The 25,823-nt window shown below is 34.4% G+C and overlaps 1 protein-coding gene across 2 annotated transcripts in view; it reads right to left on the minus strand.

Moving 5' to 3' along the window:
* hig (locomotion-related protein hikaru genki) overlaps window positions 1–25,823 on the minus strand; it is a 781,895-nt gene that overhangs the window by 466,213 nt on the left and 289,859 nt on the right. For both annotated transcript variants that reach the window (XM_074119349.1, XM_074119350.1), the window contains one exon: window positions 22,121–22,165. In XM_074119349.1, the coding sequence (XP_073975450.1) occupies window positions 22,121–22,165 (45 nt within the window). The remainder of the gene's footprint in view (window positions 1–22,120; window positions 22,166–25,823) is intronic.

A 25,823-nucleotide genomic window follows, 5' to 3' on the forward strand; every position in this document is an offset into this window, starting at 1 on the left:
TCTGCCCGATGTTGAATGAATTTTAGAAAATCCGCCTTCAATAAGACTAACCTCTAAGGTCGTAATTCTCTCGGATAGTCAGGCTGCTCTACGGGCAATTAGTTCCTATCAGGTTAACTCAAAACTGGTTTGGGACTGTCTGGGTGCCCTGAAGGAGATTAGTGACCAAAATAAGGTCTTTCTGGTCTGGGTACCTGGTCATTCAGGACATAAGGGTAACAAAGCGGCAGATTTATTGGCCCGGGAAGGCTCTGCGAGATACTTCGTTGGCCCGGAGCCCTGTTTTGGGGTTCCGAAGTGTGTTAAGACTGCGAACATTAACTTATGCGTGCAGAGTAGGTCTCAGGAGTGGTGGCTTGCCACCACTGGGCAGAGACAGGCGAAGGAGTTTATTAAAGGCTATTCGCCGAGGCTGACTGCAGAATTAATCCGTCAAGGCCGTGGGGCTATCAGGATGATTGTAGGCCTGTTGACTGGCCACTGCAGACTCAGAAAACACATGCATCGCATGGGCCTGGCAGATGTTAGGCCTCTGTAGGTTCTGTCAGGAAGAGGAGGAAACGGCACTACACGTGTTGTGACAGTGTGAGGGGCTCGTGTGGCTAAGGATGTTACTTCTCGGGGAGGAAAAACCAAGGCCTGTGAGCTTTACCCAAAAGTCACTCTCCAGCATTAAGAGTCTAATTAAAAGGACAGGTCTGGAGGGTGAGCTTTAAAGTTAGAGGAGCCACAATAGACCCAAAGGGGTCGCAGTGGCGTAGGCCCTGAGGCCGCCCTAGTCTAATCTAAGACTAACCTGACACAAGAAGAATTAATTCAAATTTTAAATGGAATAGATAGGCAAAAATTGTGACTATTTGTAAAAATGGAGGGAAATTATAGAAAATTTTTAGTAAGCCATTTCAACTATTAACCATTTAGATTTAATTAGGGTATTTCTGTTTTGTTTGTTCCTTATCGGTTTTTACATTTTTGTTCTTTAGGAATATAATAGTTTTTGTTCTTTAAAAGTAGATTTTGTTTTTCACTTAAAACGGTAGGTCAATTTATTTTTTGTCAATCTATCAATTTATTTGTTAATTAATCTCAGAGATGTCATTTTATCTGTGATCAGCAGCTTCTGGCAGACGGATTAGTCCATGTCAGAAAAATGCTTAATTAATAATGTATTGTAATTATTGTGTATATTTTCAAAAATAAAGCGATTTATTTATCTATTTAATTTTGATTAAAAATGATGAAGAATACCGAGTGAAAATGTGTCCCTATTTTCATCGGAGTGTAGCTCTGATGAATTCATGGCAGAGAGCAAAGATATGCTCTCATATCAAAACAAAATGGACATACAAATAATTAGACGTAAGTAATCTTTTTCAACATCAATTAGTCCAGTTTTGTGTATAAGGGTATTTACCAGAAATTTTGTTATGGATGGTGCCTAAGTTGTAATAACTCAAAAAAGGTAAAGTCACATTAACTTCAAATTCGATATTTCGTTTAGATTCTGATGTTTTAGACAAAATGAGCCAACCAGAAGCAGTTGTACTGCTAATGTTTAAAAAAAAATGTCCAAGAAAATTGGATACCTGGCCACTGTGATATCTTGGTAAGAACACCGTTGGCTAAGGAAGGCTCAGGAAAAAACGCAGCCGCAAGCTTCGTTGGAGTTCGAAACAGTCAGGAGGATACTAAAAACGTAACTGAGACCGCTCCTGGAAGCTGATAGTTACATATTCCCTCTAACATGCCTCGAAACCAAAAGGTAGAATTATTGTAATATATTATTTCGATTTGTTTTGAAATCTCACTTCTCTATTTAATTCGATTTACCAAATTACGAATTTGTAAATATTTATTGAATACGTCGTTGGCAACTACCCTCTCACTTTCAGGCAAAGATAAGCCCCCACGAGGCCTCTTTGAAAAGCAAATCCTATTCATTATTATTAATTAAGCCCTTGATCATTGAAGTAAATGTTAATTACTAACATTTACCATTTAACATAATTTCTCTCCCTCTTCAAATTCCACTAAATGTTAAATAATATTAATTAAAACAATTATTTATTTATTTATTTCGTAATTTTAAGCATTACTTTGACTAGAATGTGAACATAGCATTAAAAAAACTTTCGCGCTATTGTTCTAAATCAATTTTTCGTCATTCGTCAAGATTGATGTAGACTTTGTCGAATGCCTATAAATCCTAGACAATACCATTAAGGGTAACCTAAAGAGTTAAAAACTATTCTAATATAATGTACTACTCTACCAATTTCGTCAGCAATATGATCCAATTTTTGATAGTTTAACCAGCGTTTTCTTAGACATCAGAGATAAATACTAAAATAGGGCTAAGAATAACAAGATAAATTAAGTTAATAACAAACAAATTATTCGCATACATTAGTGGTAACAGAAAACTGCTATAGGTTTTCTTAACTAATATGTTAAGTATGTACAGTTAATTGATTAGCAATTTTAGTAACTGTTGGTACATAAATCGGCACTTAGCGAACTTAATCTGGAACTTGGCCGAAAACAAAAGACCAATTTTTTCATTATTTTCTTAAGTTTTTGGTACGAATGGTGTCGTTTTCAGGAGCTTTTTTTTTTTTTTAAAGGTGAGTAGATTTGTAGGTTTCAATGTTGCAAACTGTATAAGATAACAAATGATTCCCGAATCGAAGCGAATATTAAAACAAATAATCGATTTTAAAGAAACAAAATATCTGACCATTGCCGATAAAACTTCTCAGAGTAGCACGATTCACTAACCAGCGAACACGCTTTTTATAGTTCCGTCAGCTAAAGGCACTTGAGTTAAAATATTCATTACTATTTTTATTAAATGTAAATAAAATAAAGACGAATTGAAATTAATTTCTTCTTTTACATGTCCTCACTAATCCTGTCAAATTATGTTCACTTTCATTCATGTTGTGGATTTCTGATTAAAAAATATCAATAATTTTTCCAAGCAGCATGATTTAAGGAACTTCTTGATGAATCTTGATTTGTAAATCAATTCGATTAATTAGCAAACAGCAGACTCTTTCTTTTGTCCAACTGGTACATATGGATTCGATAAAATCGAACGGTTGTCACAAGGAGGGCTGCAAAAAAAAAATAAAGCCATGAATCTGAGGCCAGAAGGCGCAAGACGAGGTCGTCCCGCGTGCCTAATATGGTGGGATGCTGTGGAAGAGGATCCTAGACAAGCCGGTGTGAGAACAAGAAACCAGAAAGTGGGACGCCCTATTAGTTTTGAACAGAAATATTGAGGATTTCTCAACCCAAATTCATTGATCAAAATTTGATGACCGAGAGGTTCTTGAAAAACTTCGAAAAAGGGTCATTTGTGTGAGACCAAACATCAAGAACAAGTGGGTGTTGCAACACGATAATGCTCCTTGTCACACAGCAATTTCAATAAACGAGTTTTACCTAGGTGTACCTCTTGCTTCCTCGGGCAAATTCAGATTAGCATGCGAGTTTTTTGTTTCCAAGAGCTCTGTTGCGATACCAAGAGTTTTAAACGTTCTATCATATTACAAATCTGACAGTTGGAAATCTAAAATGCTTCTTTATAACAGTATGATCTCTTCCGTGCTCTTATACTCCTCAGAAATCTGGGCGCTAAATTATTTTGCTCAAGTTGAACGCGTTCAGTTAAAATTTTTGAAGTTGCTCCTGAATCTTCCACTTCACACACCTGATAGTTATGTCCGCCTCGAATCTGAGTGTCTCCACATTAAGGTCAGAGTCTTTAGTAGAGTTTTGAAATTCTGGGTTAAATTGCTATCCGCGGATAACGATTCATTGCTGAGAAAGTGTTATTCCAGACTTGTGGAACTTTTGCCTAACTCTGATGTTCCCTTTAATTGGGCTGGTTCCCTGAGGGACCTACTGTTCTCCATTGGAGCTCAGGACGTATGGCAGATGCAATACGCGGATAGTTGTCATCTAAAAGACCTCAATTTAAAATTTTCTAATAATAGTTTCAGTAGGGATATCGATGTGGTAATCAACTCAACATACAATCCAAATTACCGATTATTATGTGCTCTAGGGCAGAATAATGCGCTTATTAATCTTAATTGTAATTTTGTTATGACCAAAGTAATTGTTCAGTTTAGAGTAATTAGCAATAAGTATCCAACCGTTCTGTACAATGGTGTGAAACACCATTTCTATCCTAATAGAACCTGTTTTACTTGTTTTAGTAATCAAAAAGATGATGTTTCACATTTTGTCCTAAGCTGTTCTTATTATGGAAAGTTAAGGGAGAAATGGCTTCACAAGTATTTAATTGCCAGTTCTGATCCCTTCCTCTCACTATTTGATATTGTTGACAATTTAAAATTGAAAAGTATTTTTTATTATTTGGCAGGCGCGTTGGATGAGAGATTAAAATTTGATAACTGTATTTTTGGTAGCTATAAGGATATCTCTTTCTAGAAATAAATTTGAATTTTCAGTAACCACTTAATTATATGAAGGGATTAGCACCAACACTAATTAATATTGTCATTTGAATTTTTGTTTTTTGCTCTTGTAATATTTATATTTTTGTTTCTTATGAAAATTTCATTATTTTTTGTATTTTATTTTATCTTTGTTTCCAATGTATTTTTTATTGTTTAGCAGAGGCCAACTCTCTTGCTCTTTGCTACAGAATGTAATTTCTATAAAGCATTATAAATAAATAAAATAAATAAATAAATAAATAAACGAGTTTTTGGACAGTAAAAACATTCCTGTGGCTCTTCAGCCTCCTTATTCGCCTGACTTTAGTCCTTGTGACATTTTTCTCTTCCCGAAGTTGAAAAAAATCACCTCAAGGGAACTCATTTTGGGACAGTCGAAAACATTCAAAAGGCTGTAACCGTCCAGTTGAAGGCTATTCCAGTATCATAGTTCGAGCTCTGTTATGAGGAGTGGAAGAAACGTCTCCAGCGTGTTTTGCTTCAGAAGGAGGTTATTTTGAAGGTGACAAGTAATCGCCAATTTTTCAGGCGATTTCAACTGACTTCAGTACATACGAGGGTCGTTTAAAAAGTCCGTGCAAAAATAAAAACTACTTAATTTTTTGGGGTAAACTTTTTTTATTTTTCAACATAGTCTCCTTTTAGGCTTATACACTTCGTCCAACGCTGCTCTAGTTTGTTGATCCCTTCCGAATAATAGGATTTGTCCAAGTCTGAAAAATAGCCATTCGTTTCTGCAATCACCTCCTCGTTTGAATAAAATCATTTTCCCGCCAGCCATTTCTTCATATTGGGGAACAAATAGTAGTCCGAGGGAGCCAAGTCTGGAGAATAGGGGGATGTGAAACGAGTTGGAACCCTATTTCCATTAATTTTGCGAACACAACTGCTGAGGTGTGAGCTGGTGCGTTGTCGTGATGGAAAAGGACTTTTTTGTGGGCCAATCGTGGGCGTTTTTCTTGCAGCTCGGTTTTCAAACGGTCCAATAACGATGAATAATTTGCACCTGTAATAGTTTTACCCTTTTCCAGATAGTCGATGAGGATTATTCCTTGCGAATCCCAAAAGACAGTCGCCATAATCTTTCCGGCCGAAGGAACGGTCTTCGCCTTTTTTGGCGCTGATTCCCCCTTGGTAACCCATTGTTTAGATTGTTCTTTGGTCTCAGGAGTGTAGTGATGTATCCATGTTTCATCCACAGTGACGAAACGACGCTTAAAGTCCTGCGGATTCTTCTGGAACATCTGCAAACCGTCCTTGCAACACTTCACACGATTTCGTTTTTGGTCAAGCGAGAGCAATCGCGGCACCCATCTTGCGGATAGCTTTGTCATCTCCAAATGTTGATGCAAAATATTATGTACCCGTTCATTCGAGATGCCCACAGCACTAGCAATCTCACGCACCTTCACTCTTCTGTCATCCATCACCATATCATGGATTTTATCAATGATTTCTGGAGTAGTAACCTCAACAGGGCGTCCAGAACGTTCAGCGTCACTTGTGCCCATATGGCCACTCCGAAAATTTTGAAACCACTTATAAACTGTTCTAATCGAAGGTGCAGAGTCACCATAATGTTTATCAAGCTTCTCTTTAGTCTCCTGAGGCGTTTTGCCTTTCATAAAGTAGTGTTTAATCAACACACGAAATTCTTTTTCGTCCATTTTTTGAAAATCACTCGACTTCCTCGATTCAAACGAATGCCAAACACAAAGAAATAGACCGATCTGGCTGAAACTTGGTATGTGTTCTTCCAAGAGATGCTACCAACTAAATATAACCTCGATACGCGCCAGTGGTGCTATCTCTCTGACTTTGCACGGACTTTTCAAACGACCCTCGTACTCGTACAGTCTAAGATCCTAAAAGTATTCATTGCTCCTTTTCTACCACCCTCAACCATGCAATTATCACTGATTTAATATTCTTCAGCTATGGTGATGTACATAAGCAAAGAATGAATCGTTGGGATAAAGTAAAAGTAAAAAAAAAGTAATGTAATCACCTATTTTTTCAGGTGGTGCCTAACGTCCAACTGCCAATTAGGTGTCGTGGACGAAGGCGACTAGGAAACATACTTTACTGTAAATTTCTTTTATTAACCATTAAATAAAATCCAGGCCTAAGACCGGGAATAGAACCCAGTACCACAATACATATTAGCTGCACAGGTCTCGCCTCTAACCTCTCAGCTATCGTGATTGAAGGTGACAATACAGAATTGTAATTCTTTTTGAATAAAAAAATTTGAAAAAAACCAGTCTCATTACTTAATTTACAGACCTTCTAGTTCTAATTTATGGACTGTAGCACAGTAAGTGACTAAACAAATAGTTCTACAATCTTTTCTAGAGTGTACTTAAAAGGAATTGGCTATATAAGAAGGAATCGTATTGCATTTGGCGGAGAATAATTAGCAGTGATGGCTATCTATTGAGGATTAAATCTACAGGGACAGTGAAAGATTCGAACTGGCCGAGCAACTGTTTACTGTGTCCCTACAGCTGTGAATACTGAAGTAGGTGTTGCATCTAACTTCTTTCAGCCTAGTCGGTTAATTACACCTTCGCTCTTGATTAGACAATTGTCCGGTGAAACCAGTTTCTATCTATAGTACTTTTAACATCAGTAGTTTTCTGAGACTATAGAATGTAAGAAAGTTAACTTGTGTATACACTTGCATACTGAAAGCCACTTATTAAATCTTAATTCGAAGTCTTAAGATAATTTGAGATTAAAATAATTAAGGGATAAAACACGTGTCTGCCCGCACCAATGTTTCTACACTTCTAATTATTCTGGAAAGCTTTTATTTACGCTAGAGTATTTGCAAAAATCGCCACAAGAAAATTTAGATTTAGAGGGTTACAACTAACCAGACTATCTAAAATTTAATTTTTTAAATGAATAAAAACTCGCATTCGTGTTACTGAGTTGCATGTATCTTTCAAATAAAATTTTGGTTATTTTCAGATTATAATGGACCAGGAGGAAGAATCATTTATCTGCTCAATAATAGCTCTTACTAAGTAGGTTAATGTAATCTACTTTAATGTGTCGAACGAAATTTATTCCTTGATATCCAATCACATTAGATCTTGTAATTACCCAATTAAAGCGGAAAAAAACATTAATTAAGATCAATAAATTGCTATAGTTTTGCCAAAGTGCCTTCGTAAAGAATATTATTGTACTACGTAGAAAGTGAAAACATTTTTATTGCTGGAGTTAACAAGAAATAAAGGGCGGTTGATCAAAAGACTAGGGTTCGATTGGAATGTTAGGGATTCAAGGAACTTTGCAGTAAGGAGAGTGGCTGTAAGCGAAGAGTCCTGCTGAGAAACAAACAAGTTTGCGACTGAAGTTCCATAATATCTTCTTTTATTCTTACTGCAAATAAACATTTCATATTTTTTGTGTTATCTAAATGTTCTAATTATGTATGTTACATTACAATCACTTTTTGTAAATAAAGAAATTAGTAAAAAAAAAAAAAAAAAAAAAACCTTTGACTTCAAAGCAAGCAAATGTCTACAGTATTTTTTATCTTTGCTTTTCTAGTTTTTATCTCTTTATTGAGGGATCGCTTACTTTAAGCCAGGATCTAAGGATATTCCCAGTCATTCCATTGCATACCCTCTCTTTCAAGCCTCAACCGATTCTGTTCTCTGTTCTGTTGTTAAGAAAACAAATAAAGAAGAATTTGCCGCCTCTAAAAATTGAATTTGCAAGATATTGAAGTATACAAAATTAATTTTGAATCTAGAAGTAGCTTTTGAAACGATTTTTTGCTCTATATGCCAAACGTTACGGGTAGGTATGGATGTGAGCCCTCATGAATGGCTGATATTGAAATAAGCAGTCGGTATATGTATACAATTGAAAATAGAATTCTAAAAACAAATTACAAAGAATTATTTATAACAGCAGCACAATCATGAAGAAGATATGAAAACTTTAAAAACAATCCCACGCTTTAGAAATCGAATTATTCTCAGAGTAAGAACGTTTACACAAACAACTCACCTAAAACATAATAACCAAAAAAAAAGAGTCTAAATACAAGATAACCAATGACAGAACACCATACAACCAACAGCTTAAATTCTACAGAATAAACAACTCTGAAGATACTGCAATCTTATCATTCCGATCCTCTTACCGCTACACGAACTCTTCAAACGCACATCAACCACTTGCAGGACTGGTTTATCAAATGGCGAGTCAAAACTAACGATACGAAAACAAAATATATAGTATTTACTCTCAGACGGAAAATCCTACCTCCCATCATCTTGAACCAAACTCCTATACCAACTGTGGACAAAGTACGCTATCTTGGACTGCACCTAGATAAACGGTTGACATGGAATCCCCATACTAGACTGAAAAGACAAGAAATTAACCAACGCTACAAAACTTCTCGCCAGACTACTTGACAAACGATCTAAACTCAGCCTAATTAACAGAAGACTTTTATATCTACTGTTACTGCGACCTGTTTGGTCATACGGCATCGAAGTATGGGGATCGACTAAACGTTCCAATTCTTTTTGCGCATTCAGAATTTACAATCAAAAATACTACGAAAACTACTAAACGCTCCATTCTATATTTCTAACCTCACCATTCACAATGACCTCAAAATCCCTTTCATTAAAGGCCTTACTAAAACTCGTTGCTTAAAATTTCATTTCTTTACAGCATCTCAGACCCATTAATTGAACACTTATCTTCTTCCACATTACCAGGTAATCCTACAAGGAGATTGAAGAGAAGATGGCCCCGCGATCTACTCTCCTCATAAGAGTATAGTGCATCTGTTCACGTTAATGGAGTATCGCCACTGGGTGCCTTCTCCAATCTTCATTAATAATCAAGACATTAGATTACATCACATTTGCTTGTTGCAACAACCGTTGCAGTCGCAAATTTCAATAAAAGATTAAAAAAAAAATCATATAAAGGCATAATTAGTCAAAGACGCCACCTCTCCTTTTGTCTGCAGGAATCTATTATTTCAGACTTCTTAGATTTTCCTTATTGCATGCATTGATGACAGCAGAGCGACATTCTCATTTATTATTATTATTATTATTATTATAATTATAATTATTATTATTACTATTTTATTAACAAAATAAGTTATCATTCTGTCTGGTTGGTATAGGAAACGAGATGTAATCATTACCGCATCTTTGACGCCAATAAAAAGTTCTGAATGGAAGGGATTAGTTAAGTAAGGAGAGGGGCAGGTGTTGGTCTAGTGGTCAAGAGCTTGGCTTTGTGAGTGGGAGATCCCCAGTTCGAATCCCGCGTATGTCTACTTTTTATTTTTTAGAAAAAATGGTTTACAGTAAAGTATGAGCTTCGGCTCCCGCCCACGACACCTGATTGGTAGTTAGACGTTAAGCCCCGCCTGAGAAAAATAAGCGATTACTTTATACTACTTTACTTTTTGTTTAGAGATGCCTAGTTAGAATCCAGCCGCTGGACCTTCGAATCTTTTGAGCATTGAGTGAGAGTCGAAATGTTGATGTCAGTGTAGATACACCAGATCCCGTAAGACCTTTTCTTCTGAGGCTCTAGTACACCAATTACCAAGCTACAAAGATTTCTTTTTTTAAGAATTCCACGAGGTGCGGCTATTAAATAACGAGACTAATGATGCTACAGAAAAACTATGCATGCGCCAAATTTTAACGACCAACAGCTGTGCAGCGTAAAGCCTTGTCTTTCGATTGCAGCGCCTCACATGTTTGTAGAGAAATCTGTCTGACCGGGACCGTCGTTTGTGTAAGAGGTGTTAGTTTTGTTTTGCCGAAAACATGATACTATACATGTAGTAGAGCAACGAATTGTCGTGAAATTTCACATCAAAACTTGATAAAACCGCTAATGAAACTTATCTGTTATTAAAAGAAGTTTATGGCGATGAATGTTTATCACATGCGCAAGTTTTTGAGTGGTTCAAGCGTTTCCAAGATGGCCGAGAAGACGCCGGAGATGATGACCGCCCGGGTCGCTCTTCCACGTCCAAAACGGATGAAAATATCGATCAACATTACTACCGTGAGGTGCTTGCTCACCTAAGAGTAAGGAAAAAACCACCCGATTTGTGGAAGAACAAGTAATGAGTTCTCCATCAAGACAACGCGCCGGCTCACACTGCATTCTCTATCCAGACGTTTCCAGCCAAGTACAACATCCCAGTTTTAGGCCATCCACTTTATTCGCCTGACCTGATCCCATGTAACTTTTATCTGTTCCCCAAAGTCAAATACGCATTAAAAGGAACACGATTTCAGTCCGTTGAAACTGTGAAAGAAAAAGCGGCACGCGTCATGCAGGAGCTCACAGAAAAAGACTTCCAGCACTGTTTCGAACAATGGTAAATTCGCACGGAGCGTTCTGGTGATAGGGGAGGGGTGTATATTGAAGGTTATACTAACTAAATATGTATAAATATAAAATAAAATGTTTTACAGCAATAGTCTCGTTATTTAATAGCCACACTTCGTAGTACAGGAATTTTTTCGTTTATAAAAAACAAACAAATACAAAGGAGGTAAAAAGGGTAAATCATCTTTTGTTTGACCGCCTGACACGCTGAAGCAGCGCCATATTCTTGGCGTGATTTAAGGTTCAGTTTCCATTTGTAAAGATTGCTTTGTACAGCAAATGTTAAAGAGTACAGAGTACAGTAAATAGTGGCTTCAATAAGACTCAAATATGCTTGAAAACATAATTTCGGAGAATTTTTTTTTTTTTTATGTCATCATAATTCATGAGGAAAATAAAAGTACCTAAATTAATCAAGAAATTGAAAATTTTGATTTTCCTGAGAAATTCAACTACTTGACTGAAATAATAATAAAACGGATGGAAACTTTGAAGAGATTTAATTGAAAGCAACTGTAGAGTTTAGGACAAAAGTTGTGGAAATTGCGAGTTGACTCTGTATCTTGAATATACATATATAGAGATATTTAATTGGAACAGTAAAGGATACAATAGGTACAAGGGGACTTAAGGCGCACAACAGCGTAATAGCTTACGTCAAGCACGGATGGTTAGACAATGAGGCGACAATGTTCGCAGTCGACTGAGGGATAGACTAGTTGTGAAAGCACGGTGTGTGGAATCATCGTTGATGTGTGGGTAGGAGGAGACGTAAAGAAGAGAGTGTGTAAGCCATTCAGCTTGAGACTAGCCGGGTAGTTTAGCTTAATTAGTTACAGCACAATAGGTAGATTGTGTAGAGAGTAGTGTGCAGTAATAAAAGATTTTAGAATGAAGATATGTGTATACGCAACACACACTTTTGGAAGTGTGTGCATATAAATAGAGGTACAGAGAGATAGCTAAAGGTGTAAAAGAGCATCATCTCTTCGGCTGACTAACTAATCTAACTAAAAACAAGAGCGTAATGTAAACCACAAACCAGCAGAGAACGACGACTAACTTGTGCGCTAAGTAGACAACCCTAGACAATGGAAAATAACCGCTCGCACACAAACCACTATGTTTTTCATACCTCTAGGCTTCATTAACCTAGTGAAATGATTTCAAACCTTGCCTGTATGATAGTAGCATCCCTGATTCAGATATCCGCACACCTAATAATTAAGTAAGAATATAATATATACGTGCGGGTTAGATATGAATAAACGACTTAATATAATCTTCTACAGTTTTCGCTCCAATAAATGTTACCATTTATTTCTAGGACTTAAATTAAGTAGATTTAATGAATATTAAGATAACTTGTGACCCTAAGTCCTAATTTCTAGGTTAATTAATCTGAATTAATAGTTAATTAATATTAATATTTGGAACAAAGTTTAGTAACTAAGTGAATATCCAGATTTCTGTAAAAGCCATTGAAACTAATCATTTTTTTACATGATTCGATTAAATTATAACATAATTTAGATAAAAATACTTGACTACTAATAAATAATAATAATAATAATAATACCTTGGACTGCACCTAGACAAACGGTTGACATGGAATCCCCATACTAGACTGAAAAGACAAGAAACTAACCAACGCTACAAAACTTCTCGCCAGACTACTTGACAAACGATCTAAACTCAACCTAATTAACAGAAGCCTTTTATATATATATTGTTACTGCGACCTATTTGGTCAAACGGCATCGAAGTATGGGGATGGACTAAGCGTTCCAACTCACTACGCCTCCAGGCATTACAGTCAAAAATACTTAGAAAACTTCTTAACGCTCCGTTCTATGTATCTAACCTCACTATCCATAATGACCTCAAAATCCATTTCATTACAGATCTTGCTAACATTCGTTTCTTCAAATTTCATTCCTCTACAGCAGCTCTCATAGAACACCTATCTTCCTCTCACATTACCAGGTAATCCTCTAAGGAGATTGAAGAGATGGCCTCGTGATCTTCTCTTATCGTGAGAGCAAAGCTCGCTACTGGAGTGGTACTACTGGGTGCCTTCTCCACTCGTGATTTTCTTTTATTTCTTTTTTCTTTTACCATATTTGCTTGTTGCAACAACTGTTGCAGTGGTAAATTACAATAAAAGATTAAAAATAATAATAATAGCCATTTATTAAACTAATAAATGATATTGGTAGAAAATATCAACAGAAATTATTATTTAATATAATATTTAATTACTACTGTAATAGTAATCTTAATGTAAAGCATTTGCTAGCTAATGGAATATAAACAACCTGCAAGTTTATCAACTGTATACTAATGCAGGAGTAAATAATAAAATAAGAGCAATCGTTCTTCGAGGAATCCCTCGAATGCACCTATCAAATAAAAAAGAAGATGAAAAGGTAGTCCAATCTTAACACAAAACATGAAAATGTAATTTGTACCGAAAGCAAATAGAAAAATAAACCTATATTTACTCGCCAAAATAATAACTGAAAAACATTATTTAGAGCAAACAAGGTATAGTTTAACCAACATTTTTGGGGTTCATTGTATTTATTTCTTATTCAGCGTAGTTCTCTTCTTAGTAATATTTTATTGGAGTTGGTAAATATGTTACTTAAACATCCATTACATAAAGAAGTAAATGGCGGTTTAATAATATTTGGATAAACCTTTTTTCAATGCTATTAATATAAACCGAAAAAGTAAAAATATTTTTTCATTTTAAAGAATTTAATACAATTTGGTGATTCAACCGCTTATTTTCTGGACCATAAAACTGGAATTAAGCATCTTCAACATACTGGGTTGAAAAATAAAAATAGTATAGTAGTTTACGGGCAGATCTATTAGTATGAAGTAAAGCGTACATTATTACTAAGTCCAGCGCAGGGTCATTGTGAAACTATTCAACTTACCGGGACACTTAATGTGAAAGAGTAGTTATAGCTGCTGGCACTTTTAGTTTAACAATGGGCAAGCAATACTGCATGCATCAGAGTTCTGCACTAGTTTACAACAATACCTTTTAGTCATACATAAATTGTTCCAACGATTTGAATTGATTTTAATTTCCAGGTCTACACTACTCTAGTTTGTAAGTAGTTATACTATGCAAACCTCCTAGACCAACTATAGGAAAAGATACGCGAAAAAAAGGCCGGAAGAACTGACAGCCGAATTGGAGAGGTATTTTGCAGGCCTGGAGGAATCTCATTTTCGAGATGGGATCAAGGCATTGGAACATCGCTGGACCAAATGCATTAGTCTACAGGGAGACTATGTTGAAAAATAAAAGCAGTCCCACCGAGGTAGGACACTTCTTTCTAGTACATTCAGAGAACTTTTCAAATCACCCTCGTATTTATGCTTGTAAAGTCCTTCAAAGTGGAGGTTCTGCTAGTATTATAAAATAGGATGCCTTTGCCTATGACTTCATGAACGTCCAACTACGAACTAACGTGGACGGAGACGGAAGCAAATACTTTACTATAAACATTTTCTCTAACAAATAAAAAAAAATAGCTTTACCGAGATTCGAACTGGCGATCTACCACTTACAAATCAACGCTTCATAACCACTAGATCAACACCCGTCTCAACATTAAATAAATTAATCAATTTTAACCTCTAATAACAGTGTCAGGGATGAGATATGTGAGAGAATCGCAGCCGGTAACAAATGTCTCTGGGCGCTGCAGCAATTTTTCAAATGTAAATGCTTGTCCCGAGTTATAAAGATAAGAATCTATCAGACGACACTGCGTCCAATCGTTACCTATGGTTCGGAAGCATAAATATTAACCGAAGCGGACGAACAAAGGTTCTGCAGGTGGGAAAGAAAAGTATTAAGAAGGATTTTTGGATCTGTAAGGATGCAAGATGGCTATTAATTCAGAACGAACCGAGAACTGTTCGATGAGCCTGATATAGTGGCCATTATAAAGTCTAATAGACTGCGACGGCTGGGACATTTGCACCGAATGGAGAAGATGAGAGGTCCCAGGAAAACGTTATATGGACACGCTGGTGGAAAAAGGCCCAAGGGGTAGGCCTCAACTTGGATGGTTGAGCAATGTCCAGGACGATTTGGAGGACAGAGATGGAGAACGTCGGGCAAGGAATAGAGATAGGCGGAGAGCTGTGGTTGCTGAGGCTCGGGTCCTTCATGGACCGTTATAGCCCTAGAGCAGTGATGGCGAACCTATGACCCGCGGGTCAGACACTGACCCGCGCAAGCTTTTTCACTGACCCACAATTGCTAGGCAACCATTTGTTTGTTTACGCGGGTTGATTTAGATTTTCTAATTGTGTGGATAATTTATATTCTATCTGTATTTTTTTTTTTCAATCACGCATTGACACAAAAGCAATTTAAATGCTATCTATAACCTTTAGTTTGATCATTACAGTTCTAAAACGCAAATAACGACAAATGTATTTGAAATAAAGCGAAAGTGTTTACAAATTATCAAATAATTTAGGTATTAATTTTAAATTTCACAACTACTGCTCGTAAATGTGGGTAAAACATAATTATAAAATTAAGCATCACATCCGGTGAGCTAGTTCCAAAGCTTATTGTTAAATCCAATGGTTACTAGATAACGAGAAAACTACTTCCTATTAATTTTTCCTTTTGAATTAAATTAATAACAAACTCTACAGACAAAGGCAGTGTGCACTTTTTTTTTGGTGAAAACGGGAAATGAAAAATTTGACAAATCTAATGTAAGTAACAGAAAAAGTAAAAACATTCATGTTAATAACGAAATAATTACAAAATTTAGGAATTAAAATTACTTCGCTGTCCTTCTTTTTTAATTAATTCTCTGTAAATAATGGATAAATGTTTGGCAAATAATTTTAACCAAGATAGAAAAAAAAAGTTTCAATTAACTTAAGACCAAGATAAAAATTAATGAAAGAACTTTTTCAATTTAATTAGAAAAGAGAAAAAGTATAAAGATTAATTTTGTCAAGTTGACAATTTTTCAGAAAAAATTGATTGTCCAGTTTTCTCTATTTCTCACTTGTTTTTTTTTCTCACTTTAAATAACACACCAGGTTTGTGTAAAAAATTACCAGAGCCTTAGTATTGATTTTTTTATTTTTTCAACGGACATCAGTTCGGTGTAAAACCATGTTATTTATGCGGCCCAACATGTTGGTTTTTTAGTGCTATTCAAGCAATAAAAAAGTAAAAAGTAAAAATCCATTATTAAAACAACTTTTTTGTTTTACGAATGTTTTTATGATTCGGTAAACTTTGCTTGTTTTACCAGTTTCTTTCGTTTTTATTTTTTGTTTTTTAATGAATTTAATTACAATTCAGGCCCCCTGTATGTCTGGTGGACTTCATTTCTCTTGTAAAATGAAAGTTATTTTAAGCAATGCTTATGAGTGATTTCATTTATAAAAACATATTCTTACAAATCTTGCCTTGATTATTCTGATTCAAAATTCACATCTACTCAATCATATTTAAATGATCTACTCTTTTTGGAATTCTTATTTGTATATTTTTCATCACTGCCATAAATTATAGTTTCAATCTAGTATTTTCGTCAGTTTTACAGGAAATCCTACTAAGTGGAAGCCTGTAATTTTAATCAATACTTCAAGTACTAAGGAAGTCAGTGAAAACCAGATAAACGGAATAACATCAGCAAAGCAAGCTTTCAGAAATATGATATCGAGTGAAACTCTGTCTTATTTTTTTCAAGCAAAAAATTGTATCAGAAATTAATGGTAAACTGAATCAGTTTGAGCAGGCTGAGATTCAAAATTGGATAAGTGCTCACCAGTAATGGGAAACTTAGATGAAACTGATACGTGGTCATTAAGCGAAGCAGATTTCAGCCGTGTGTAATCCGTTTCAGCTGACGTGTGGGATGATGGCTTCGTCCAACCCCACAAACATACAGTTCAAATTACAATGTTCTTAACTGGAAGATCGCTGAAACCATTCTTGTTTTTCTAGGTACCTACTACTCACTACATCCATTAAACCTATAACAACATAAACTATATTCTCCATATATTTATATTTTAAGGCTATGTTTATATCTCCTTAACAAAAACTTACAGTTTAAAATGTTAAGTATAAGGGTTGATTAAACGCCAAAAGGTACACAAATCAGCGAGTACCCAACATTTCATTAATACTTCATTAATATTTAAGTAATTCTACTGCATTAATTTTCATTAATAAGTTATTTTTTAGAATTTATTAGATATCACAGACCCTTATGCTGGCCATTTTCGTCTACAAAATATATGTTCAAGTAGCACTGTAGATTGACTGTAATATCTAGTTATTTATAATAATCAAACTATTAATTACAGGTTAAAAAGAAAAACGTTATAAAAAATAAAATAAAAATATGAGGCTAAAAAATTCAAAACCTTGTTTAAAAAAATGCTTACACCAACTTACATCAATGATTTTGTTTATTTTATTTATTTATTTTTATTTCTTAAATAAAAATCGTCGGTTTAAGTTCATTCTTCGATTAAAGCAATTGTTATTTTATGAAGTAGTCAAACGTTTATAATAATAGGTAATAATTATCTGGCTTTATCGCAAATAATATAGTTTTCTTCAATTACATTCTCCATCTAGGTGTTCTTCCCACAATGTTGTATATATGTAATATAAAGTAAATAAGATATGCATATATTTAGGACAGCTAATTATTCCAGTATTTTACTATAAGTAAAATTAGGGGGACTAAATTAAATTACAATAGAGAAATGAATAATTATTGTTTAATAATCTACTTGTTATTAACTGTGTGTTAATTGTGCTCACGAATATTTCGGTAAGGCGAATTCAAGACAGTAGCCTACTCTAACTTTATCTTTACTTTAACATGCATGTACGTATATGTGATTTATCATAATTATAACAAAAAAATAATATAAATGAAGTGGCCAGCATAAGGGTCTGTGATATCTAATAAATTCTAAAAAATAACTTATTAATGAAAATTAATGCAGTAGAATTACTTAAATATTAATGAAGTATTAATGAAATGTTGGGTACTCGCTGATTTGTGTACCTTTTGGCGTTTAATCAACCCTTATACTTAACATTTTAAACTGTAAGTTTTTGTTAAGGAGATTTTTGTACCTTTTGGATAGATTTTCCTTTTTGTCTATTTTACAAAGTTACATATCTGCTTTACAGATTTTTTTAAAATTTGGAATAAGCAATTCTATCATTATAACCTGATAAGGTGTTAACTACCACTGGAGAGATCTTTTTAAAAAATGATTGTAGTTGCGGCTCCCAAACCATCCTCAATAACAATTTTTTCGAGAAAGCGTTTTGAATAACATAGGAAGGTATTTGTACGTAAATAGCAAAATTAAACTGCGATTTCAGTACTTCCTTTTAAGAGGAGTAAGAAAAATAAACTAGGATTGCAGTACTTCTCCCTAAAAGGCAAAGAGGCAAAGATTTTTTAATCGAACAATTCATTGATTTAAATCGGTTCACTCATTGATAATTTAAACGATTGCAGTACTTCCTCTTAGTAGGAGCAAGAGAATCAGCAACGTAGAGGAGCTTTAACCACTTATTCGAGCTGAATTTTATCAAAATCGGACTAAGCGTTATAGAAATATTGGTAATAATAGTTTTAGAAAGGGCCTTATTTGGGTGGGGCAAACTCCCCTCCTTATGAGGCACGGTGCCGAGACTTTTAAAGTGCAAATCTGTATAAAATTTCGATTCGAATGTCACTTCATTCATAAAAATCGGTTCACGTGTCGATAATTTGAAACGATTGCTACACTTCCCCTTAACAAGTGTAAGAGCTGATCGCCGCTTTAATGTTACGTAGGGGAGCCCTAACCCTATCATCCTACCAAATTTTATCAAAATCGGGCCAATATTTACAGAGTAATTAGTAATAATAATTTTGGAGGGGGCCTTACATAAAGGGGGCTAACTCCTCTCCCATTCGATGTACAGCGTCGAGACCCCCAAAAGGCACATCTACATAAAATTCCGAATCGAATGACACCTCATTCATGAAAATCGGTTCACGCGTTTAGGCGCTACGTTGTTTACAAAAAAGGTAACAAGAAGAAGAAGAACAACAACAAGAACAAGAACAAGAACATTTTTTGAAAAAGCCGTTTTTGCTCATTTTCGGCAACTTTTTTCTCGAAACCTATTAGATGTGGGTGGTTGCAAAAAAATTACAGTTATAAAGGAGGGTTTGTCCTACAATTTAAAGAAAATTTGGGAATTTTATCTTTTATAGAAAAAGAGAAAAAAATTGTCAAAGTTGGGTGTTTTTCAACGTTACGCTTTTTCGTGTAGTTTTTGATGGTCAACCCTTATACAACTGTCCTACCGGACAGTTTTAATCTAACCAACAAAGGCCTCAAGCAAGAGTTTACTTTAATTTCTGTTCGCTTGGTGTAAACGATATTCTTTTAGTTGTTATTAAAACTGTCCGGTAGGACAGTTGTATAAGGGTTGACCATCAAAAACTGCACGAAAAAGTGTAACGTTGAAAAACACCCAACTTTGACAATTTTTTTCTATTTTTCTATAAAAGATAAAATTCCCAAATTTTCTTTAAATCTTACTCCAAATTCTCCTTTATAACTATAATTTTTTTGCAACCACCCAGATCTAATAGGTTTCGAGAAAAAAGTTGCCGAAAATGAGCAAAAACGGCTTTTTCAAAAAATGTTCTTGTTCTTGTTCTTCTTCTTCTTGTTCTTGTTGTTGTTCTTGTTGTTACCTTTTTTGTAAACAACGTAGCGCCTAAACGCGTGAACCGATTTTCATGAATGAGGTGTCATTCGATTCGGAACTTTATGTAGATGTGCCTTTTGGGGGTCTCGGCCCTGTACATCGAATGGGAGAGGAGTTAGCCCCCTTTATGTAAGGCCCCCTCCAAAATTATTATTACTAATTACTCTGTAAATCTTGGCCCGATTTTGATAAAATTTGGTAGGATGATAGGGTTAGGGCTCCCCTACCTAACAATAAAGCGACGATCTGCTCTTACACTTGTTAAGGGGAAGTATAGCAATCGTTTCAAATTATCGACACGTGAACCGATTTTCATGAATGGAGTGTCAATCGAATCGAAATTTTGTACAGATTTGTACTTTAAAAGTCTCGACGCTATGCCTCATAAGGAGGGGAGTTTGCCCCACCCAAATAAGGCCCTTTCTAAAACTATTATTACCAATATTTCTACAAAGCTTAACCTGATTTTGATAAAATTTAGCACGAAGAAGTGATTAAAGCTCCTCTACGTGGCTGTGAAGTGCCATCATGCTCTTACACCTACTAAGAGGAAGTACTGCAATCGTTAAAATTATCAATGAGTGAACCGATTTACATCAATGAATTGTCGTTCGATTCAAAATCTTTGCCTTTTAGAAAGAAGTACTGTAATCGCAGTTTATTTTTCTTGCTCCTCTTAAAAGGAAGTACTGAAATCGCAGATTAATTTTGCTATTTACGTACAAATACCTTCCTATTTTATATAAAAAGGCTTTCTCAAAAAAATTGTTATTGAGGATGGTTTGGGGACCGCAACTATAACCATTCTTTAAAAAGATCTCTCCAGTGGTAGTTACGGTTCCGATTTAACACCTTATCAGGTTATAATGATAGAATAGCTTATTCCAAATTTTAAAAAAATCCAATCTGTAAAGCAGATATGTAACTTTGCTAATAGACAAAAAGGAAAATCTGTCCAAAAGGTACAAAAATCTCCTTAACAAAAACTTACAGTTCAAAAAGTTAAGTATAAGGGTTGATTAAACGCCAAAAGGTACACAAATCAGCAAGTACCCAACATTTCATTAATACTTCATTGATATTATTTAAGTAATTTTACCGCATTAATTTTCATTAATATTTTTTAAGAATTTATTAGATGTCACATACCCTTATGCTGGCCAGTTCATTCATAATAGTTATAATTGTGATAAAATGTATATTATATCTTCGTATAAATAGGTACTTTATTTTAACTCTATTCCAAATTATTCTTCTGATTCTGAAGTTGTCACATATACATGCATGTTAAATGAGAAAAAGACAAATTTAGAGTCGGCCACTGTTTAAATTTGAATCACGGAGGATTTAAAGCAATATTTCAGTCTTGAATTCGTCTTACCGAAATATTCGTGAGGACAAATAACACACAGTTAATAACAAGTAGATTATTCAACATTATTTATTCATTTCTCAATTGTAATTTAATTTAGTTCCCCTAATTTTACTTATGGTAAAATACTGGAATAATTAGCTGTCCTAAATATATGCATATCTTATTTATTTTATATTACATATACACAACATTGTGGGAAGAACACCTAGATGGAGAATGTAATTGAAGAAAACTATATTATTTGCGATAAAGCCAGATAATTATTACCTATTATTATAAACGTTTGACTACTTCATAAAATAACAATTGCTTTAATCGAAGAATAAACTTAAACCGACAATTTTTATTTAAGAAATAAAAATAAATAAAATCATTGATGGAAGTTGGTGTAAGCAATTTTTAAAAAAGTTTATGAATTTTTTAGCCTCATATTTTTTTATTTTTTATAACGTTTTCTTTTTCACCAGTGATTAATAGTTTGATTATTATAGATAAATAGATATTACAGTCAATCTAAGTTAAATGGTGTGCTACTTGAACAAATATTTTGTAGATGAAAATGGCCAGCATAAGGGTATGTGACATCTAATAAATTCTTAAAAAATATTAATGAAAATTAATGCGGTAAAATTACTTAAATAATATCAATGAAGTATTAATGAAATGTTGGGTACTTGCTGATTTGTGTACCTTTTGGCGTTTAATCAACCCTTATACTTAACTTTTTAAACTGTAAGTTTTTGTTAAGGAGATTATAAACGTTCTTGCGGGCTCATGTATTTCGAACACGCCGTAAAATATTTTAAATAAAAGCTGCAGATTTTCGTCTACTTCAAATAGAACTCAAAAATCAAATGGTAAGACTTAGGCGGTGATAGGAACAGATTTTGAATTATGTACATGTAAAAGTGAATTATTGTTTAAAAAAAAAAAATAATAAAATTTAAATCAGTTAAAGTTATACGTTTCTTCTATATAATTACCAAAAGCAAAGAAACCGCGATAAATAATCTTTAAGTAAGCCAAAATAGCCAAACTTACCAAGGAGTTTGGAGTCCACATTCACCACTCCAGTATGGGAGCCACCTGGACAGACAAAGAAAGATATTTCATTTAAATAATAGAGTAAAGAATAAAGTAATGCCTATTTTTGCAGGCGGGCTTATGTCCAACTACTAAAATTAGGTGTCATGGACGGATGCGTCTAGCCAACATACTTTTACTATAAAGTTTTCAATAAACATTGTTAAACATTAAATAAAATCCAAGGCCTAGACCGAGGAATCGAAATCAATATTACCACAAACCTCTTAGCTTTGCGGGCCTCGATTTTAACTGTAGAGCTAACGTGGTGCCACTTTCATTTAAATATAATGCAGTGAAATAGAAAGCCAAACTAACGCCAATCTTGCTTGATCAAAACGGACATATTTTGTTTAACATTGAATTCTAGTGACTTACAGTTTCAATGTCTTCTGGGGAATGTTCTGGTCAGGATGAAAATGGAAGTAAACGAATACCATCAACAATCTCATTTCTCATCAACAGCGAATTTTCATCCTTACTTCAGTGCGATCAATTTTAACAATCTCTAGGATTCTTTATTATTTAACTGTTTAAGCTATTCTCAAGTTAATTGACTATCAGATCCGTGGTGGTCACCTTTGACAAGTTTCCACCATTTAGAAGTCAATATACTCCAGAAGCCAATAGAGGCCTTGAGTGCTGTAATAGACCAAGTCAAATGGGCTTCCTTAGTAACAGCATTAATTCTCTATGCTCGCCTGCAACCTTTCATTATGTTCCTTCATAATGTCCTTAAAACTAGCAACCTTTATACTTTTGGTTTCAAAATTTTTACTTGGCAACCAAAAACAGCAGCTGTTTGCAGTTTTTCTGACCAAGAAAACGGAGAGTGGCGCACCTATAGATCTTATTCTTTTGCCGGCTATAGTTTTCCATATCAGCAGTCAAGTCTACCTTAGTTATTACCTTCAGGAACAACTTTCAGAGCCTTAAACTTTAACCTGTTTAGAACTTCTTAGTGTCCTTTTAAATCTGGTCTTCTACAACTATCTCTTCTTCAGTAAACTAGCGTGCAGAATGCAGATCCATCACCTGTGACGAAGGGAAATATTTACTGTCTCTCCCAAATATAGCCAGTAGCCTGCTTTTGTTGTGGTTTATTCTACAACGCCTTAATGGCGTAACTTGTTAAACTTTTTTATTTAATTTTTACTTTTTAAAGGTATTTATGTTTAAAAGATCGCACAAATTAAACTTATATAAACTGAAATTTGATTTTCTTAAAACGAAATTCGAAATTTTATTAGCTAATATAACCTAAGAAGCAAAATATCTTTTTTAGGTCATTAATTTATTCGGAAGTCAAGCAATATTTTCTTTTCCCCATTATTCTGGACTGATGCCCAGATGGAATCAACCGACTTTTCATTTCCTTCAGATCAATCACGCCATTGTTGCTAAAATGCTTTTCTCCTACTTAATAATATCTTCCAATCATCTTGCCCGAATAAAAAGTCAAAAACAAAATTGTACTTGCTTTTTTCACATTTTTCACGAGCCTTTACACTTTTAGGGAGAAAATTGATGCTCAAATTTTATTCTAATTTAGACAATATCAGTTCTGAAGAGAGTTATAGGTTTTTCATTCTATTACGATTCTGAACTTCCCAAAGTAATTAACAGAATTGCTGAAAAGATATTTAGGACAAATTTAAAGTAAAATAAGTAGGAAGTGACGTCAAAAAAAGTTCTATATTTTAAAAACTTCAACTGGGACTTGTCGTAACTCGGGTAAAAGATTTACTCGTATTTGCTCGATTTACTATCCCCTAGCAACAGGGTCAGTAAGCCACCAGGGTTCGCACGGTTTCTTAACTAAAACTATTTTCATATTAGCTTTGAACTTTGAAGTGTGCCCGAGGTTTGATATTTTGATGTTTATAACTTTTGTTTACCATCTCAATTTTCGAAAAACTTAACGAGTACTCCCAGGAGAATTGGCGTAGTAAAGTTTGAAAGGAAAATGTTGCAACTACATCAAATAGAAGAGCAAAAGGCGAACAGCAAAAGTATTTTTTTTTCACCTAAAATGAGAATTCCCTTCTATGTATAATTGGAATGTAGCAGTAATTAAAAATGAAAATTGATTTAGTGCCATTTGCATCAAGCAAAAGGGAAAATCTTTTAGAAATATTTAATTAAATCTGAATGTGACCTAGAAATGAATTCGCTTGCTATAACTTTAAGAATTGAAAAGAAGATTGAAAAGAATTAGAGCAGACAATCCTGAAATTAATTATTAGAGCCGACCAAGTCACTAGTTAAAGCTCTGGGCTGAGTAGCCGTATTTGTTGCCAACTACTTGTCAAGTTTTAGCGTAATTTGTGAGAAGGGAACTAGAAGTACATAGCTCGTTGGAAAATTAAACCCAACGCCGAGAACTACGGATTTACTTACTGCCTTAATTCGTTTAAACTTACTATTATAGAATTAACATTAATCTATTAAACTCTTAATTTTTGTCTAATATAATTGTTATTGTTAAAAAATTCAATTATCTTTATTTAAAAAAAGAAAAAAAAAAACACTAAATTCTATAGAAAAATATTTGCTTAATAAAATTTGGAATTACCAATTTTCTCCTTTTTAATTACACTTTCTATGGGTAGCAAGTATTGCAGTAGGGCGAAACTTCAGAAATCGAGGTTTCCTCGGAGAAATTACATTTTCTTGGCCCCTTAGTCAATTTTTTTTAGCCTTTTTTTGAAAAGATTTATAGCAAGCCATTTTTTTTCGAAAATGGATCTAACGGGTTTACTTTAAACTTAACATTCTCATTTACTGATTTGAAAATAATAATAATAAATAAAAATTATGGAAGGTATTAGCTCAGGGTTTTAGAGTGCTACGGTTTCGAGTCTGCTGGCTCTTAGATTTTCACTTCCTAGGCATTTCTTAAAGCTCACTGTTCTGTGATGGACTATGTTACTATCTCTAAGAAGGATTTAACACTTTTTTTTTAGAAAAGATTAACCGCGTGTTAGTCCTTTCAGAGTTTGATTTGCAACGTTCATCAGTTTCAATAAATCTGTTCTCTGAAAATTAAGTGCAGTTCTGTAGTGTACTTTATTTCCTTCAACAGTACTATTTTATTAAATCACACATGTACGAGGTGTGTTCAAAAAGTAACGGGAATTTTTAAATTTCGCGGGTTTGGAGAGTCTGATTGTAAAATTTTTGTTTTATTATGTTGGTACACATGCCCCTGAAGTACGATAAAATTTTCAGTAATATTCATTGTTTACTTCTTAATTGGCAGCCGTTAAGGTTAGACGTGTTTTTCGAGCTTGGCGATTTTTGTTTGTTAAAAAAAATGGATCAAAGAATTTGTATTAAATTTTGCGTAAAAAAGAAATAAAGTGTGTGAAATGTTAATAAAGGCATATGGTGAGACTGCTATGAGTAAAACAAGGATTTACGAGTGGTATAAGCGTTTCCAAGATGGCCGCGAAAACGTTGAAGATGACGAACGACCTGGACGTCCAAGCACATCAACAACCGATGAAAACGTGAAAAAAGTGAAAGAAATGGTTATGAACGATCGCCGAATCACAATCAGAGAAGTCGCTGATGATGTTGCCATATCAATTGGCTCATGCCATGAAATTTTTTCGGATGTTTGGGTATGAAACGTGTGGCAGCAAAATTTGTTCCAAAA

Source organism: Rhodnius prolixus, unplaced genomic scaffold, assembly GCF_049639745.1.
Source record: "Rhodnius prolixus isolate KJV_2025 unplaced genomic scaffold, Rpr scaffold_2, whole genome shotgun sequence".
Lineage (NCBI taxonomy): Eukaryota > Metazoa > Arthropoda > Insecta > Hemiptera > Reduviidae > Rhodnius > Rhodnius prolixus.